This window comes from Megalobrama amblycephala, linkage group LG6 (genome assembly GCF_018812025.1).
Source record: "Megalobrama amblycephala isolate DHTTF-2021 linkage group LG6, ASM1881202v1, whole genome shotgun sequence".
NCBI lineage: Eukaryota > Metazoa > Chordata > Actinopteri > Cypriniformes > Xenocyprididae > Megalobrama > Megalobrama amblycephala.
The window spans coordinates 2,813,707-2,833,086 of record NC_063049.1 but is presented as its reverse complement, the minus strand read 5'-3'; the positions used below and the strand labels follow the sequence as shown (position 1 = coordinate 2,833,086).

The window sequence follows — 19,380 nt, the reverse complement described above, 5'->3', positions numbered from 1 at the left end:
GAGATAAAAAGTCACAATTACCTTTTATGCTTTTTTATTCTGTGGTGGGAAAAAAAGCTTCAACAGTAACCAAAGGCCATGCATGTTGGATTTGTTGTTGATCAATGGCAGCAATTTCATGTTTTAATTTCAGTAAATGCTTCATGTAAAGCTTTTACTACAACGATTCCACTACCACTGTTCCATATATGCAGAATATGTGGTCTGCGTAGGGCACTAACTACCAATGGGACACCATCCCACCCTCTATGAGGGCAACATCAACACCACACACCCAACCCCAAAAAGAGATTTCAACCAAGGGGCCAACTGAAGTTCTGCATAGGGGACTCATCTGACCAGTAGCTGCCCTGAGCAATTCTGTTACTTTCTTCTTCTTTTTTTGTACTGCACATTCTATAAAATAATGACTCACTTCTGTTGCCAAGAATGAACACATTCAACACTCAACCAAAAATATAGAATGGCTTACATACATTACTCTATTACTGTAGTAAAAGGAAACTGAATTATAAAAACAATGGATTTCATATTTTCTGCAGGTAGAACTGAAACATGACAAGTAAATGCAGTTTTCGTAATGCCATCACCTGTTAGTATTTTGACAGTCATTGCGCTTTGATTGACTATATGTTCATGTTGAATAGAAAACTAGTGCTATGTTTTGACAGAACGACTCGATTTTGAATCAGGTTTGCTGTGTTTTGATAGAGTTAGTATGTGTTGAAAAAGGTTTTTAGCGTTTTGAAATGTGGAGTTTGTGTTTATATAACAAAATGTGGTTTTGGGCAGAAAATTAACTGTTTGGTTAACTGTGTGATGTTTGTGTGTTGCTGTGTTAAGAGTTTAGAAAAAGTACTTTAAGTATTGCTAAATGCTTGTTAGCAATTGAAAAAAACTGTAAAGAATGACAGACAACTGGTATTGTAACATCTTTATTAAGGCATGTATTAACTACTAAAGAATGACAGACAACTGGTATTGTAATGCCTTTATTAAAGCATGTATTAATCACTTATGAAAGAATACAAAGCAACTGGAAATGCATTTGTTAGTAACATGTTAGTAGATTAGAAAGGAAATAACATGTATTAGAAAGAAAGGCAGTCTTACCATTGAAGGATGTCTTGATCAGAAGAGCAGGACGCAGCAGAGGAAAAGAGTCCAGAACAAAGAGGAGAGGCCTCTATATATAGACTCAGATAAGGGGAATTCCCAAAAAGATGACATCAAGTGGTCAGATAGTCTATAAAAGGCTGGACCATGAAGAGAACAGGAGGGGCTGCTTCATACCTGAGGCTGCACCTCCGACACCAGAACCAGCTGATGATGCCTCCATCGCTGATATTGCCTTGACTGAGGAACTTTTCAATACTTATACTTTATTTGATTACTTGTATAGAATGTTAGTAGAATATATGTAATGTTAGTAGTATTAGTGTAATAAATAAATGAACTTATAACTTTATAACTAAACTCGGCCTCATGTGGCATTAATTTAAGTCGTTGAGCCTGAACAGACCACGGAGAAGTCTTCTGTCTGATTGTAAGTATTTTTTAAAATGCTTATAATTTAGGTCAGATTTGACTTTCTTACCTAACCTGAGAATAATAAAAATAAGGTAAAGGTGCTTAGAGACGCATCGCAAAACATATTGTAATGAAATATATGCTGAATCTAAAAAATCAAATACTATCAAAGCAATTAGATGAAACTGAACACCTACACAAGCATTTGTTTTTCAATTTCATTATCATCCATTCAAAGAGGAAAACTTTGGAATAATTTTGTACTGTTATGTAAACAAGGTTCATGTAACAAACTGAAGTGAATTATAAACAACAGTGTTATTCTTGTTTTGTTAAGAAATGTTACAAAAGAAAACATTGTAAAATGATACCTGATGTTAGTGTTTTTAGGTCAGTATTTTATGACTGACAAAGTGTGTTTGATGGGTGAAAACCTTTGCTAGTGTTCTGGAAGAATGAGTTGATTTGAGACATGAATGAAGTGTTTTGGTAGAAGAGTTTTGAAAAAGTGACCTAAGTATTGAGAAATGTGTCCTAACGATTGTAAAAAACTGTAATTTCTGATTCATTCGTGTTACAAATGCTTTCAATAAAGTGAAATTGTGTTACAATATTCTATATGAAGAACTGATTTATGTGGAAAATCACTGAAACTTTAAAAAAGAAAAGTTCATCAATTATGTAATGCTTCCTGTTGTTAGTGTTTTTTTAGGTCAGTGTGTTGTGAATTAAATGTGTGTTTTCTGAATGAGAATTGTTGCCAGTGTTATGTTGGTCTGAGTGAGTTTTATAGGTGAGATTAACTGTTTGGCCAACATTCATCCTGGTAATGCAGACTGTGTGAAGAGTTTTGAAAATGTGGTTTCGGTATTGAACAATGCTTGTTAGCAACTGAAAAAAACTGTAATTGAAAAGACGTTGACACACACCTCAAAACACTTATTTACAAAACTGAACACCAATCAGCCAGTTACAAAAAGGCCTCAGTTAAGCCAATTTGAGAACTCTGCAAGCATGGAGAGCAAGAGGTGGAGGCAGAGGAAGAGGAAGACAAAGAGAGAGAGGAGTAGGACATGGTTAAAGAGGCTATGCACGGAACAATATTTCAGATGATATTAGAGCAATGGTGGTGGATCATGTGGCCAGACCCAAACAGATGGCGGGATCTATAATCCCACCCACGCACAATTGGCCTGTTTTTCTGTATTTACAGTAGTGTATTTTGTTTTATTTTTGTATTACAGTATTTCACAATTGCTAAAACACTAAACCCCATTCTCTGAACCCAATGCTCAGTGGCCTAAACCCATTTGTCGAATCAGTCACTTTGTAGACAAAACCTTAAACAAGTACAGGTAGTTAAGACACTGTTTGCAAATCTCATCCACTCTTTTTGCAAAACTCTAAACACATTCTTACTCACTAAAACACATTTTGCACTGTGTTGCAAAATGGTAAATACATGTGGCAAAAGTTAAACACAACTACAACACAGTTGTCATCCTTTAAACACAATGACTCAAAATTATCCACACTTATTTCTAATGATGTGATCAAATCAACTGTATAAAATATAGGTCAGTTCAGAGTGCAGAGATGCTGAATGATGATACCAACAATAGATGGAAACAATCTGAAAAGTAGAGGAGGAAGAGTATGTGTAAGAGGATGATGAGGAGAAAGAGCAAGGGGTGTGGAGACAAGGCTGTCAAGGCTGGATCCGGCTGATGTGGAAAATGTTCTCAACAATATTCAATAATATTCAACAATATTATTGATCTGACAGTACTGACATTATAGGATGAGAACTGAACTAAGCTAGCCTAGATGATGACATCACTGTTTTCTGCAGAACTGCTTTATAGAGGAAAATAATTACAGTAATTTACATAATAATTGATGATCTTTACAATGTAAGTGAATCAACACTGAACTGACTTCAGCTGAACAATGACACTATTTTCTTTTAGAGCTGTACAGCCAAAATGAACCCTCTTTGCATTACTGATCATCATGTACCTGTTATCACTGTAAAGCTGCTTTGACTATACTATACTAGACTAGACTAGACTAGACTAGACTAGTATCTGTGTAGTATAAATTGCAATTGAAATAAAGGTGACCTGATTTGATTTAGGCCGGACCCAACATGAAGACGTGACGCTGAAGCAGAATGAATCTTTCACTGACTCTGAACTTTGTTTTTTTTTGTGTGTGTGTGTACTGTATCATGCTTTTCATTTAGAGTTTTCTTTGACCTTTTAGTCATTTGCATTTAGACTGCTGTATGTTTGCAGCATGTAAGTACTGTATATACAGACATTCAATACTATATAATATTGAATATAATGCTGTACTTGCAGTACAGTATACTTTAAATTCACATTACTTGTGATTTCTATACATTTTATGTAATGGCAAAATGTGTTTACTGTGTTACAATATACTTTTTTTTTTCTGTAACCTCATGTTCTGGATGTTGTGTTTCCCATTTTTTAATGTAGTGTCTAATGAATGATCTGTAGTGTTTATATATTGTTTAATGTGTGTATAATCTGAAAGCTTTGTTTGATTTTGCCATAAGAGTCAGAGGTTTTGTGAAATTAGTTTGAAGATTGGATTTGTGTTTAATGTTTTGAGAAAATGAGTGATGGTTTCAAGAAATGTGTTTTAGCAATTGTGAAATACTGTATTTTTGCGTTACTGCATTTACTTTACTGTACTGTAAAGTATAGTACTGTGATGTGCAGTATTGAGTTGATGTCATTTGCAACCTTTCAGTACTTTCATTTTTGGTTGTTGTGAAAACCTTTGTTGGAAAAAAAAAACAGAACAAAAACTGTAAGTGTTGCATTGAGCTTCACCGAATGCTAACTGATGAACTGAATAAAAACAGTGAAAATTAAAGACTGCAGTGTTTTATATAAAGTAGACTAGTGTGTTGCTGCTGATCTGAAAATGTATTAATATGATGCAAGTGTGTATCATTTTGTCATCAGAGTGACATTTTGACAAAGGATTGTTAGGTTTTGATAGCAGAGTTTCAATTCGACATAGATGTGAATGGTTTATTTCCCAGTGTTGTGTCTTATTTGCTTGTGTGTAGAGTTTTGACACAATGAACCAAATTTAGCAAAACGTGTGTAAGCAACGGGCAAAAAAGGTAATTCAAATATTACTGTAGGAATGTAGCAAATTGCTGTCTTATTCAGTTTTGTATTATGTTATTGTTTTGAACATAAGTTTACAGTTTTTTACGATTGCTTAAGCACAATTTTGAAAACAGGGCCCGGTTTGTCAAAACACTACACACAATTAACACAACCCTACACCAAAGTAGCACAACACTTCAGATCATTTGCAAAATGAAACACTTCATTCAAAACTTTACATTAATTTAACAAAACCCAACTTTGACACCGTATAGAACACACATGGTTCATACATACTGATTCTGTTTGATTCATTTACACACTGCTGTGTTCAATCTTAAACTCTTGTAACTTTTATACTTTTCTAATTATATAGTCTGGGTTTGATTTTTTCAGAGATAATGTTAGAGTAAAGTACATGAATATATATATATATATATATATATAAACACAAGATCAGTACTGCACATTTATGAAAATATTTATTTCTCACCACACTGTAAAACCATTCAATACATCAATGCCTTTCCAAAGGTTATATTTTGCACTGAAAATTAGAACATATTCTAAATATAATATATTACACGAACAAAAATATTTGTGGAGACAAAACACCAAAGCATCATCTCTTGGCCTAGCTGGATCTGGCCATAGCGCTTCATCCACATCTCAGGCGATGTCCTTTCTCGCAAGACAGCGAGGGAAGAATCTTCTTGAAAGGTGAATCCATCCTTGCACAGATCCTGCATCAGTTCGGTCAGGCTTTCTCCATGGCTGGAATGAGGCACATCCTGACACAGGGCTGGAGATTGTAAACCTTCCATGCCAAAAAAAACAACAAACAAACAAACAAACAAAAAACTCTTCAATGGGTTTAAGGAAGGGACCGTATGGTGGGATGTATTGGAGTGAAAATTGTGGATGCTAATGAAACCAGTTTTTTGACCAGGGCAGATAGGTGGAAATTTACATTGTCCCATATGACAATGTATCTCATCTGCTCTGCATCCATTTGGTCTTCTGCTGTGACGATTTTGTGCAGTCTGTCTAAAATGTGAATATGTGGGGCGTGTTGTAAGAGCCTAAGTTGGCATGCTGGTGGAGGACCTCATTCTGTGTGATTGCAACATACATTGGGATGTTACCACAGCGTTGGCCCGGGACATTCAAAATGATTCAAAATTATGTTTCTCCCTCTCCCTCTTACTGCAACATTGCCTTTCATTTTGTTGAAGACTCATAAACTCACATTTTGCCTTTTTATAGTACTATAGCACCTGATTGTTGAGTTTACAGTTAAGCACCCAAGTGTCTTCACACCTGACGGCTGTGTTTGATCAATTGGTTTATAGGTGTGGTATTTTGGAAAGCAGTGTCTTGAAATGGCAAAGAAGTGACATTATGTTAGATTTCTGTGTCTAATGTAGAGAAGTGTGTTTAGTGTTGTGCAAAACAATGTGTGTAGTGTTTTGCAAAAAGTGTGAGGCTGAGAATGTGCTTATAGTTGTGCAGATCTAGCTTTGTGTTTTGCTCCTTGAGTGTAAGGTTTTGCTAATTGTGGGAAAAGTTTAATTTTAGTGTGTAAGCAATCGTAAAAAACTGTAACAGTTTTGAAAACAGTATGTAAGCATGTGCAAATTGGCCTGTACGTACAAAGAGTTTTGGCAGTTGTTGTGTCTGAGTGAGAAAAGAATTCATGAAATTTGAGAGATGTAGTCACTGAATGCATTTTGTGCCAAAGCAATGATAATTGATCCTCAGTTTAGCCCACATAGACTTCTGTTGTGCTCACTGTGTGAAGAGTTTTGCAAAAGTGACCTAAGTATTGAGAAATGTGTCCTAGCGTCTGTAAATAACTGTAATGATTGGAACAATGGGTCTTTATTTCTGATTTGCTGTGTTTAAGCATTTGCAAATAAGATCAGAAAGATCCATGATTTTGGTATGGGGTAAGCTTAAATGAAAAGAAAATGTAAGCATTTTAGAAACGTGTTAATTGATTGCATTTTGTGTGAAAACGACATGAATTGTGTTAATGGTGTGGCCACAACAGGCGGATGTTGTGCTAAATGTGTTTAGAGTTATGAAAATATGACTAAAGATTGGACAAAAGTATGTTAGCAATTGAAAAAAACTGTAAGTATTGGTAAACACTTGTTAGCGATTGAAAAAAACTGTAACACAGTGACTTGCTGCCACCTACTGGCGATATTTCATATTCGTTTCATCTTGTAATTTATTTCATAAATTTATTTCTGCATTCAAAGCATTTTGTATAAAACATAAAATTAATGTCATTGCATTATTTGCTCTGCTGTGTGAATGCATTTACGGACCTCTCTGAGCAGCATTAAATTGTGTAAATACATCTAAAAGCAACTTCAGATGCTGCTATGCCACCTCTGCAGTGCAAGATGCCTTTGGTTGAAACAAAATGGTGTCAAACTCTAATTGTATTGACTAAATTTAAGATTTTAAATTTAAAGATGGCATAGTTGTAACGAATGTAGCGGTTATTAATAAATTTATGGATGAAATATGAATATAATCATTCATAAGGTTATGAATAAATTATGATTTATATATCGACCCAACGGGGAATTAAACATATATTGTGAATCAATTACAACGAATTATAATCAATTACATATATGATTAGTTCTGGTTTAATAATTATTTAGAGAAACTGTTCGTTTGTCCAGCAAACTAAGTCCCTCACAGAATATTATAAACAGAGTTATTCTCTGGCCATGAAAATAACTTGCTATTATAGCATCAAAGCATAAAGCGATCGAAAAACGTTAAAGTGACTTGGTCTTCAGTTGAAAGAACAACAGAACAATCGAGCATGAATTAAGTGTTTAATATATGCAGCTACGGCTACAGAGATTATACGTCTAAAATATACACAGAAGTATACACATATATATACACAAGAGTGAGAATGAAGAAAAGACATGGAAAGAAAGATGATCAAAGGATGGCAAATTCTTTGTTAAACCTTTTTGAGAGAGAGCCAGCACAGAAATCAGTTTAGACAAATTCAGATAAATGATAATACTTGCTTATTGGTTCAAGTCCGTGTGTAGCAGTTTCAATGCGCCTGGCTGGGTTGGTCCTTTCAGAGAGGGTTTCTCCGGCGGGGTTTTCAAAAGAGGTTTAAGCTTAAGTAACTTAGCCGAAGAGAGAGAAAGTCTAAGGAAGTGGTCCTCCCGAACTGCGCGGATGTGGAATGTGGATCTGGTCAGTCTCTGGGGGGGGGGTGCTCCTTTTGAAGTCACCAAAGTGAGGAAGTTGGACTTTTCTATTTACCATCGCAGGCCCACAAACCTGCCGAAAGTCACAGTCGTCCGGCGCCGATTTAGTGATTTATAAACAAAGTTCACCAGGTTAAAAGCGTTCTGAAAACTCCAAAGTTTATTGACTCTGAACGGATCCATCCAGGCGTTACAGTCCCCCTTTCGGCCAACGAAGTTCCTGTGCGGACTTCGTTGGACGTTAACCAAGTTTGATGGCACATGGATCCGGATGGTCACACAGCAGGTGGTTCCTACTGGTCCTTGAGGAAGGGCGGATGGGCACTTGTCTGTGGACTCTTGCATCCCTTTGGTCGCTTTGGATAGGATGAAGGCCAGGCCCAGGGCGAGTGCGTACTTGATTGCCATGGGGAGGCAACGGACTGTGTTGGCAGCAGTCCAAGCTCGGGCTCTAGGTGAGCTGGTCAGGACAGGCAGTCGTGAGAGTGCTTGGAGGGTTGCATCGATGGGAGTACTGTCACTTAGCTGGGACCCCCTTTTGTCAATCCTCAGTTCCAGTCCTGGATCTAAGGCGTTATGGTGATTCCTGGAGGAGGATGGGATTTCCAGTTCTGACTGGTCCTCTTTGCTTGAGAGACAGTACACTGCCAGATGGCTGCGATGAAGGATGGAACCCAGGGGTACCTGGATCCACTTACTTGGATTGGGCAGGTTGACACGAGTGGCGGTGCTGTGCTGATTGTAGGTTAGGGTGGCAGCATGAGTGGGGGTGTGGATGAGCAGTTGATCACCCACCATCTCGGCTTGTGTTCCGATGACTGGGGTGTGAGGTTTGGCCGGGCAGCGTGTGTCGCTGGTCATGGGCTGCAACCGGCAACATTCCTTCAGTGTGGTTTCTGAGGAAGAGCTGGTTTGGGCAGAAGTACTGAAAGTCTTTGGTGAAACTACACCTGCTAAAGTGGGGAGCCAGGCACAGCCGTGGGTTGCTGTTGTGGTGGGCTACCACATCTGAGGTGTGTTTCTTGGCATGGGTGTTACATTGCCACCACCTGATATTGACCTTGTCTTTGGGTCTGGAGATGTTATCTCGTTCACCGCTGGGTAGATTGAGAAGGACAGCCAACTCATTCTGCTCAGGGTCGACGTGCAGTAGGATGGCAGCACCCAGGGAGTCAGTGAGGTGGGCTGGAACAGTCTTGGTGGGTCTGCCAGTAGCAAAGTCCAGCACACTTCGTGTAGGATACTGAGGGATCCTATTCATAGCCACTCTGTCCATAGAGAAGCTAACTTCTCGCAGCAGGTCTGTCATCAGAGCTATGACCAGCTGCTTTTAGGCAAAGTCATTTGGGAAGGCTGTAAACAGTTGCTTCATTGAGTTCGCCGTTTGGATCAGCAGGAAGCTGTGATTACAGAGAACCATAACAATACCTTTCCGGGATTTGCAGGTGATTTGCAGGGTTTGGCTCTGTGTTGCGAGTGGTTCTCTCAGCTGTAGGCGGAGCTTGTTGCGATGCTGATGAGTGGGGTAGGCTGGGATGAGACCCGAGCCTCCTGGTTGGTACAGGTGCAGCGGCAGTGGCACCTGCCGTGCCATCAGTAGTTCTGTGGGGAACACCTGAGTTGACTCCTGTATGGTGTCTGTGATGGCCATGAGCATCAGAGGAGGTTTTACAGTCCAGTCTTTCTGGTCGACTGACCGTGGAAACGTGACTCCTCGGTTTTGCAGTGGAGCTCTGTGACTTGCGTTTGCAGTTTGGACTTGACAGCAAACCTGACATTCTCTGACATACTCTGCCACATCTTTCTGCATGCTGGGCCAGTACACCACTTGTTTCAAAGTCTCATAAACAGTTCTGGTGCCATGGTGTTTGGCACATGGTGTGTTGTGGGTGAAACAGAGAAACGTGTCCATTTGCGCTACGCACACAGGAGGTACCAGGCTCACTCGACCAATGGTGTGGTGCGTGGGAGCTGTGTGTTCAAGGTGGACCTCATTTGGACTGTGCGACTGCACATTCAGCTCACATCTTTGTGACTTGAGAGTCTGATTTTGGCTTTCAGCTTCATTTCTCAGTCTTTCAACAAGGTAAGGACAGGTTTCTGGGCAGTGATCAGAGACTGTGTAACTGGTTTGATTTTCTACAGTCTTTTCAGGAGCAGTGTTCTGCTTGGAGTGAGCTTCATCGACCAAGTTTTGCAGCTGCTGAGTAGACATACTGCATGAGCAGGCCAAGGCTGCCAGATGATCACTCACCGCAGGGTGCAGTTCTCGGAGAAACAGAGTTTTGAAGATGAAATCTTCCTCCATTGCTGGCTGACCACGTGCTCTGAAGTAGGCCGTTTGGAGTCGGCTGTAGCAAGTGTATGGTTTTTTCAGTCTGCCCCATTTTAGGTCCATGGCAGCAGGGAGCCCTTGATCTGATACAGGGTCAGGAAGCTTTTGGATCAGAGCCTGTCGCAGGTGCTGGCAGTTGGACGTGACAGCTGCTGGCAAAGTTTCCTGGCCGCTGGACGTTTTGGGCAGTGGACTTTTAACCCCATTTGGAATTAGGGCTTCTTGACTGGTTAGGGGAAACTCTGTGATGTGTGTTTCCCCTCCCATGCCACTTTTCAGCTCTCTGTAACCATTGTCAAGTTCATTCACATAGTCTCTTTGTTGTTTCGGAGCCATAACCCCTTTCTGGGCCTGTTTAAGATGATTTTCACAGGTCAGGGCTTTAGTGTGTCTGTCTTTCGGCTTAGTCTCTGCTTTGGCTAGGGGAGCTTCGCTTTGTTGGAGGTTTTCAGTCAGTTCTCTACGCTCCACCTCCAGGTGGAGTTCTGCAAGGGCTTTTTGAAGTCTTTGCAGCTCCTCCTGTAGCTCGGGTTTGGATTCATCCGCTGTCCAACGCTGGTCCTGGGTCTCGACGAGTCGCTGATCGTGGTGACGATGAATCTGGGCCTGATCCCTCCGGGCATCCTCCGCCTGGAGCTTGAGGTTGTGGGCGATGGCTCGGATGACTTTCGCCCATTCTTTGTAGCTCGGCGTCGGATCGTGGGCCATCAGTCGTTTCATTTTGTCGTCCAGCTGCTCGTTGCTTGGGTGCTGGGGATCCACAGCGGCGTTGGGCAGGAACATGCTGGTCAGGGAGTCCAACCAGGTCTTGAGTCGGTCCCCGTGGGTGCTGGGGCTGGCTGCTCTGAACACGTTAGCTTGCTGTTGGCGAGAGAAAGACAGCACAAACAGAACCAATGCAAGCACGCGCAGCACTAACGACTTATAATAATGCATGATTCTATAATTCTTTGGTTTGGTTCCAGTTAACTGGTGCAGACAGTTAGTGGAATGTAGGCTAGACACTTAATTGTCAATAGCCAAAAGGACCACGCGGGTCAATTTGTGTGGGTGAGTGCCGGATTTAAACAAAGAATTTGACAGGCGGTAGCCCTAAGAGTCCTTTGATGACTCTCGCTGCTCGGTCGTCTATCTATTACTCAGTTTTCCGTGATGGCTCTCACAGGCTCTGCTTTTACATGAACTGAAAGAAACAAACACAGTAGAAAAGCAAAACAGAACAGAACAGGATGGATGCAGTTAAATGAAATAGACCGGTAAACAAATAGAGAGGATAAAACAATAAAATAAAATGGAAGGGCTAGAGGGGAGAAGTGAACTTAAACTTCCTATTCCAGCTGGGTTTATGACGGTGTCAGGCGAGTGCACTGTTGCGTCATAAAACCTAGAGGGATGGTATTGATCGAGAGCATAAGGGTTGGCCCGCACCTGAATAATTGAAGAATATGTAATATTCTGTGGCTTTCAATTAGGTGAAGTGACTGTATGTCACTAATTTAGGCCTGGGTGAATCGTGGGTGCTCAGATAAGAACTCAATGGCAGGCAACCTTTCCTCGACGTTCAAACACTCCACTGCAGTGTCCGTGGCCACCTGTCCCCTTTGTAACACGGTGCAACCTCTCAAACAGGGAACATCAGCACAATTGCGCACTTTGGTAAGGTGTTTGCGCCAACGGCCAGGTGACCGGTCAAAATTGAGTTTTCCCTGAACTGAGTCTGTCCCCTTTACGGGCAGTTACTCCAAAAGGGCGGTTCTGTCGTGCAGAAGCCTGAGCAGGGAAATTAAACAAAATTGCCGTTTGTTGTCACCCCGGGTCTCGTTGCCTCCCTGTACCTGATACACAACTCGCTGATGTCCTTGCGTGTTGCCCGTGATACGAGGTCAGAATGTCCCCGATTCACACACGGTTAGTGTAAGACCGCCAGGCCAGGCAGCTCCACTCACTGGAACTCACTGGGGCGACCGTCAACTCACCACCAGGCGGCAAAGGGCCTTATCTGCAAATACACAAATGGTCACACAAACACAGCTTAATTGTAAATTTAAATCTCAGTTTAACTCTTGTTTAAACCAAATTTAAATAATTAAGTGTGTATGACAAAAGAAAATGAGCCTACAATGACAGTCAGAATGAACTAGTTAAACTAGAACTGAAATGAGCAGAGGGGGTAAAACAAAAACAAAATAGTTCAGATGCACTTGATTCAAATTTGCATTAAACGAGTGCGCCGAATAGCAGAATGGGAAAAGAGAAAGCAACGAGGATAATTCAGATGCATTTGATTCAAATTTGAATGAAATCTTTTTCAGTCAAATTTAAATGAGTGCATAGAATAACAGAACGGGAAAAAGAAAGGAGAAAGCCTTCCCTAGGCCTTCCCTTGTAAGTTTCCTTGAAGAGAATTGCTTCTTTTATGAGCAAAATGCCAACTGATTGACACTACTTAATTTTAAAATTCAATTAAATGTTATTTAATTAAATTTAAAATAAGTGTATGAAATAAGGGAGGCTTGGGTGTGCGTGAATGTTATTGCCAGCCAATAACAAACAGGACCCAGAACTAAGAGTGAATAAAATAAAACATTAAGTAAAATAAAAAAAAAAAAAGGGAATGAATTTCCAAAGTAAAATAAAGAAAAAACTTGAGAGAAAGAGAGAGAAAAGACAAAAAGGGAATAGATGAAATAAAATAAAGTAGAATAAAATAAACTAGAATAAAATAAGAGTAGATCGGTGAACACAGGGAAAGAATTCAAGGAAAAGAGAATTTACTTATCTGGTAGTGTCCACCAGGGGGCGCACTCTCAGAAAGTGAATTCCCTTGTTGGAAGGGAAACTTAATTTAAATTAAAAATTTAAACGTGTTTAAATTAAATTTAAATCAGTAAACCACATTCCAACAATGATTGGAAAGCATAACCACCAAAAGCAAATTACTTTTACAACTCCCCGCAGTATAGAGAAGCAAAAGACAATTTGGAGATAATTTCAGTTCAAAGTAGGGAGCGGCTTTAACTCAGAACGTCCACGCGGTGGCGTCAATGAGTCCACACAACCAATAAGTAGGGAGGGGTGCCACACCTGAGCAGACTGCCCTCTGGCGTCGGGTCAGAGTGACTGCATCCCCTTTCTTTAATTCGTGATATAAAAACCAACGCGTTTGTGGGGTTCTGACCCTTACGCTGTTTTAACTGCACGATCACGATTACAACTATAGAACCTCAGCGGATTCTTTCATAAATATATATGTACCGTTTTACTCACGGGTAGGCTACACAACTCTGGGAATCAGTCCCTTTGGTGCAACTCTAATGCACGCGAATATGTAACTTTTGCGGGATTGCTTCGCCGCTGTTACTAATCAACATTGGATCAGGATGCTGATATGAGCTCCGAATCATTACACACCAATCGATAAATCAGACGGACTGCTTTCCGATTAGATCTGTAACAGGGATCACGTGGTTTGGGTAGCTAGGCCAGACGACGTAACCCAGGAGCGACAACTATTGTGAATTATTTGGACGACACAATTAATTCAGATTAATAGTGGCAAATATAATAAGGCCTTTTTAGAGATAGGTGGGAGAAACTTGTCCCACAAATCTTTCAAAGCGCTGAATACGACTCAATTCGTTTATTCAAGCGGAAATTAATATTCAAAACTGTAACTTACTGCAAAGATTGTCGTCCTTCACAGATACGAGCTTGAAATATTAATGGACTGCAGTGTATTTCACGGTCAACCAAGGCTAGGCCTGCAGTGTTTTTAGACACAAACAGCAGCTTGTTAACGGTGCGTAGAGTGAGGACCCGTGCGTCTTCTCACTGAATAAAGCGCGCATGTACATTAAATCATACAAAATTATTCTACATTGCTCTTTTACCGAAAACCAAGTTTAAAACGTGCCTTTAAATTCTCCACCAAATAAATATGTAACGAATGTAGCGGTTATTAATAAATTTATGGATGAAATATGAATATAATAATTCATAAGGTTATGAATAAATTATGATTCATATATCGACCCAACGGGGAATTAAACATATATTGTGAATCAATTACAACGAATTATAATCAATTACATATATGATTAGTTCTGGTTTAATAATTATTTAGAGAAACTGTTCGTTTGTCCAGCAAACTAAGTCCCTCACAGAATATTATAAACAGAGTTATTCTCTGGCCATGAAAATAACTTGCTATTATAGCATCAAAGCATAAAGCGATCGAAAAACGTTAAAGTGACTTGGTCTTCAGTTGAAAGAACAACAGAACAATCGAGCATGAATTAAGTGTTTAATATATGCAGCTACGGCTACAGAGATTATACGTCTAAAATATACACAGAAGTATACACATATATATACACAAGAGTGAGAATGAAGAAAAGACATGGAAAGAAAGATGATCAAAGGATGGCAAATTCTTTGTTAAACCTTTTTGAGAGAGAGCCAGCACAGAAATCAGTTTAGACAAATTCAGATAAATGATAATACTTGCTTATTGGTTCAAGTCCGTGTGTAGCAGTTTCAATGTGCCTGGCTGGGTTGGTCCTTTCAGAGAGGGTTTCTCCGGCGGGGTTTTCAAAAGAGGTTTAAGCTTAAGTAACTTAGCCGAAGAGAGAGAAAGTCTAAGGAAGTGGTCCTCCCGAACTGTGCGCGTGGTTGGGAAGCGCGGTCACCTGAGGCGTCCGTGCACGAGGTGCTCGTGAGTCAGTCGGGAGACAAAGGAGAAGAAGAAGAAGAGCGAAGGGCGAGTGAAGGTGTGTGTCGTTGTCCTTATGGAACCCAAGCTAACACACCTCCTGAATTGTAGCGACCAATAGATGCGCAGCACTATTTGGCGGGCAAAGTTGCTTTGTTTGGTCTCCTAGCTGAATTTGCATACTTGATGATTATCCGATCGGATTTCGAGATGGAGTACGTTCTTCACAGGATCATTAAACACATAGAAAAATGCATTTGTCCGTTTTGTGACATGTCTCAATGAATAGCTCAAGTCCGGAGCTTTAAAACGAGATCAAACTCGATAGGTCGGAAAGGCATAGGGAAGAAGTTATGGTTTACAGACAGAATTCCACTATTACCATGCACACTAGCACAAATACACTCCTTTAAACACTAGGAAACAGGCATACGCTTCAAAATACAGGATGGGTATATGTTGGCATAATTTGTATTTTACATATACAGTCAAAAATGTATGTTTGTGAGTTTCTGTATGTGTCTGTGTGTGTGTTTTTGTGTGTCCCTGTGTGTGTGGGGTGTTGGAATGTGGATCTGGTCAGTCTCTGGGGGGGGTGCTCCTTTTGAAGTCACCAAAGTGAGGAAGTTGGACTTTTCTGTTTACCATCGCAGGCCCACAAACCTGCCGAAAGTCACAGCCGTCCGGCGCCGATTTAGTGATTTATAAACAAAGTTCACCAGGTTAAAAGCGTTCTGAAAACTCCAAAGTTTATTGACTCTGAACGGATCCATCCAGGCGTTACATAGTCCTATATTTAATAAGATATAGCTATTTTAAAAAGGTAGCCTTATTTGACTAATTAATTTATGACGGTAATAGATGGCAATAAATATAAAAATATATATTCATCTCTGGCTTTATTGTTCAAAGTGTTATTTCATAGTCTACCCTTAAACACATAAATGAACGGCAAGAACGCATTAAAAGTTTCTGTTTCTGTTTCTGTTCTGTTTTCAGTTAAAAAGGTAATTTAAGCGTCCCCCAAGTTTAAGCTTCCCCTAATGAAAGTGATTCAATCAAAAACTTTATCTCGATAAACTTTTTTTTTAGAGCTGTTTTAAAGCCAAAACAAACTCTGTCTATTAATTTTCCTATTATCACTGTGAAGCTGCTTTGAAACAATTTGTATTGTAAAAAGCGCTATATAAAAATGAAGATGACTTGACCCTTGAATCGATTCTGCTCTGCGCTTCAGTACAATAGCTTATGCATTCTCTCCGCGCTGTCCAGTGAGGCGCGCAGCCTCCGGCACACAGATTTTGAGAGTTGGTCAGCTGAATAAGTAGGCTGGTCCAGGTAGGTCCATGTACTTTTGCGTCCATTCGTTTTTCTTTTTTTAAACCAGAAATGAAATATGGAAAATGCGGTTTCTTTGTTTTTTATTTTAACATTGGTGAATAGAATTAGCAGATACAAGCCAATTTTCTTTATGCAAGATTAATATCTTATTAAAAATAACATAAATGATATACAAGTTGTTATTTAATATGTAAAAATGCTTAATTTACAGTTTTTCTCAATCGATTTGGTACATTTCTCCAAACTCAGGTAACAGCTCTCAAAACAGTTAACACAGTGATCAGTACACTTTGTAATTGTCCTAAACAGATAGTAAATTCTCCTTCATTTCATACAAATCACAAATCAAAAGCATAATTTTCTCAAAACACTGTGCACAAAAATCCCAAATTTCATCACAGCAGTTCATACAGCCAACCAAATCTTTAATATATCAGGAAAAACATTTGTAACTTTTTCATTGTTCTTCACAAAGATCACAAGCATTTGTGTACCATTTTCAAAGCACAGCAAACAAAAAAATAGTCAGTTGCACACCTTGTGTCTTCAATTAACGGCAAATTGTTATCTGATGAGTTAGTAATCCACTCAACACAGAAAAAGCCAATTTCCTAATTGTTCACACAGCTGTCTTACATAATTACAACAACTACAAAAGGGGAAGAGAAGAAGAACAAAGAAGACAAATGAGGAGATACAGTAAGACAAAAAAAAGAAGTATGAGCAGTGAAAACAGAAGAGGTTTAAGAGTGAGAGGTGGTGGCCAGGGTAGAGGGAGAAGAGGAAGAGGAGATAGAGAAAGTGAAAGAAGAGCTGAAGATGTAGGAGGAAGAGCTGAAGATTTAGGAGGAAGAGCGAGAAGAGCTGAGGATGTAGGAAGAGGAGAAGAGATTGAAGAGATGGATAGATTGGAGGGCAATGGTATAGTGGAAAGAGAAAATATAAGAAGAGGTGGACAGGGAGGAAGAGGAGGCCAAGGTGTAAGAGGAGGGAGGAGAGATAGAATGAGGGTAGGGTACACACGTGTTTCAAATGAAATCAGAGCCACACTTATTGACCATGTCATAAATCATGGTCTCTCACTGAGAGAAGCTGGCCAGAGAGTTCAGCCCAATATAAACAGATCCACAGTGGCTTCAATTATCCGTACATTTCAGAGGGAAAACCGGTAAGTAACTATATCATTCTAATTTTACAATGAGAGTCCATGTAGTCTTGTTTGACATAGGTCTAGATCTCTACAGTAAATGTTCCTGCTTGTCCAAACCTTTTTCAGAATTGAAGTTAGAGAACATTCAGGTGGACGAACAAGACTTTTTTTCAGTTGAACAAGAGCATGCCATTGTTGACATGGTGGTCCAGAACAACACCCTCCGCCTCAAAGAAATTCAGCAAAGAATAACACAGGACAATCAACTGTTCCACAATATCCACCAATGCAGTCTCTCCACAATTGACCGTGTTCTAAGAAGAAATGCTATCCGAATGAAGCAAGTATACAAAGTGCCCTTTGAGAGGAACTCCATTAGAGTGAAGGAGTTGCGATTCCAGTTTGTTCAAGTATGTGCAACCCGATTACTGCAATTTTACTGTCAACTCAAAGATATATTTTTCCTGAATTTTAAGTATGTGTCCATAAACCATTCCATGCTACTATATGTGAAAAGATTTCGGCATATCTATGTATACTGCTGCTTCAAAGTGTGAACTCAAACTTCAGCAACAATTTCACAGTAGTATTGACTGCAATCAATGCCATTACTGTAAAACACAAATTTACTATATTTTACCTTGTGTTCTTTTTACTCTAGAGAATCTTGGAGTTGGATAGCAGTGCAACTCATTATGAGTACCTGTATATTGATGAAGCAGGCTTCAATCTTCAAAAAAAAAGAAGAGGGAGAAATGTGATTGGCCATCGTGCTACAGTCAATGTCCCTGGACAACGAGGAGGCAACATCACTCTCTGTGCAGCAATTTCTACAACTGGTGTTGTGGCACACAATGCTGTCTTGGGACCATACAACACAGCAAGGCTCCTACATTTTTTAAACCTCCTCAATGAAATCCTCTTTCCGCAGGGTGATCAGGAGCAAATGGTGCGGAATTTTGTAGTTGTTTGGGACAATGTCCAATTCCACCATTCAGCACTAGTGCGAGAGTGGTTTGAGAATCACCCACAATTCAGGATGGTGTTTCTTCCACCATATTCTCCTTTCCTGAATCCAATTGAGGAATTCTTCTCCTCTTGGAGATGGAATGTACATGATCGCAACCCTTACAACCAAGTAAGTCTTCTTCAAGCGATGGAAGAGGCCTGTGGAGATATTGGGGCACAAGCATGTCAAGGATGGATTCAGCATTCAAGACATTTTTTTTTTTTCCCACGATGCATGACTCGTGAAAATATTTTCTGTGATGTTGATGAAATTCTCTGGCCAGATGTAATTGAGAGGCATGATCAATAAAATTATTGATTCAATGAATGCAGTAAATTTATCACTTTATTTTTTTTTTATTTACCTATGTACTTATTTGCATAATATATATATATATATTTGTGTGTGTGGGGTGACAACTTATTGTTATACACCTGAACTCCTCATTAAAGAACTTAATGAAAAACATGTATTTTCATTTATTTCTTTGTGTATCTTCAGCTGAATTTGTTATAAAATCAACAGAGAACACACTTTTAGTTTTGATGTTAATATTGAATTTTAATAAATGCATTAATAGAATAAAATGCTGTGTTTCATTGTGCAGTGAATACTTAACGGTTTTGCCAGCATAAGAGTGTGTTTAGTTTGCTGTGTTAACTGTTTTGAGAGCTGTTACCTGAGTTTGGAGAAATGTACCAAATCGATTGAGAAAAACTGTAATTTCCAGTGTTTTGCGTCATACACACAGACGCTAAAGCGCCCTCTAGTGCCTGTTCCTTTGGCGTCAATACAATGACTCCTTCAAGAGCCAGCCTAAATTACATTGATTAATTTTCATCCATTAAATTACTATTATTATTATTTGTACATTTATATTTTAACCTAAACATTA

At 39.5% G+C, this 19,380-nt stretch overlaps 1 protein-coding gene across 1 annotated transcript; it reads left to right on the top strand.

Moving 5' to 3' along the window:
- The first annotated feature begins 16,532 nt into the window (after positions 1-16,532).
- LOC125269523 (insertion element IS630 uncharacterized 39 kDa protein-like) lies at positions 16,533-18,774 on the top strand. The gene is made up of 4 exons (XM_048192411.1): positions 16,533-17,494; positions 17,603-17,886; positions 18,138-18,614; positions 18,769-18,774. The coding sequence occupies exons 2-4, from the start codon at positions 17,677-17,679 to the stop codon at positions 18,772-18,774; spliced, it is 693 nt and encodes a 230-aa protein (XP_048048368.1). The 5' UTR covers positions 16,533-17,494; positions 17,603-17,676.
- Positions 18,775-19,380: the final 606 nt, after the last annotated feature.

Bases quoted from the DNA above. Each gene is read 5' to 3' on its own strand.
- LOC125269523 (XM_048192411.1), top strand. From the start codon at position 17,677: ATGGTGGTCCAGAACAACACCCTCCGCCTCAAAGAAATTCAGCAAAGA. The intron at 17,887-18,137 runs GTATGTGCAACC...TTTTTACTCTAG, and splicing joins TGCGATTCCAGTTTGTTCAA to AGAATCTTGGAGTTGGATAG.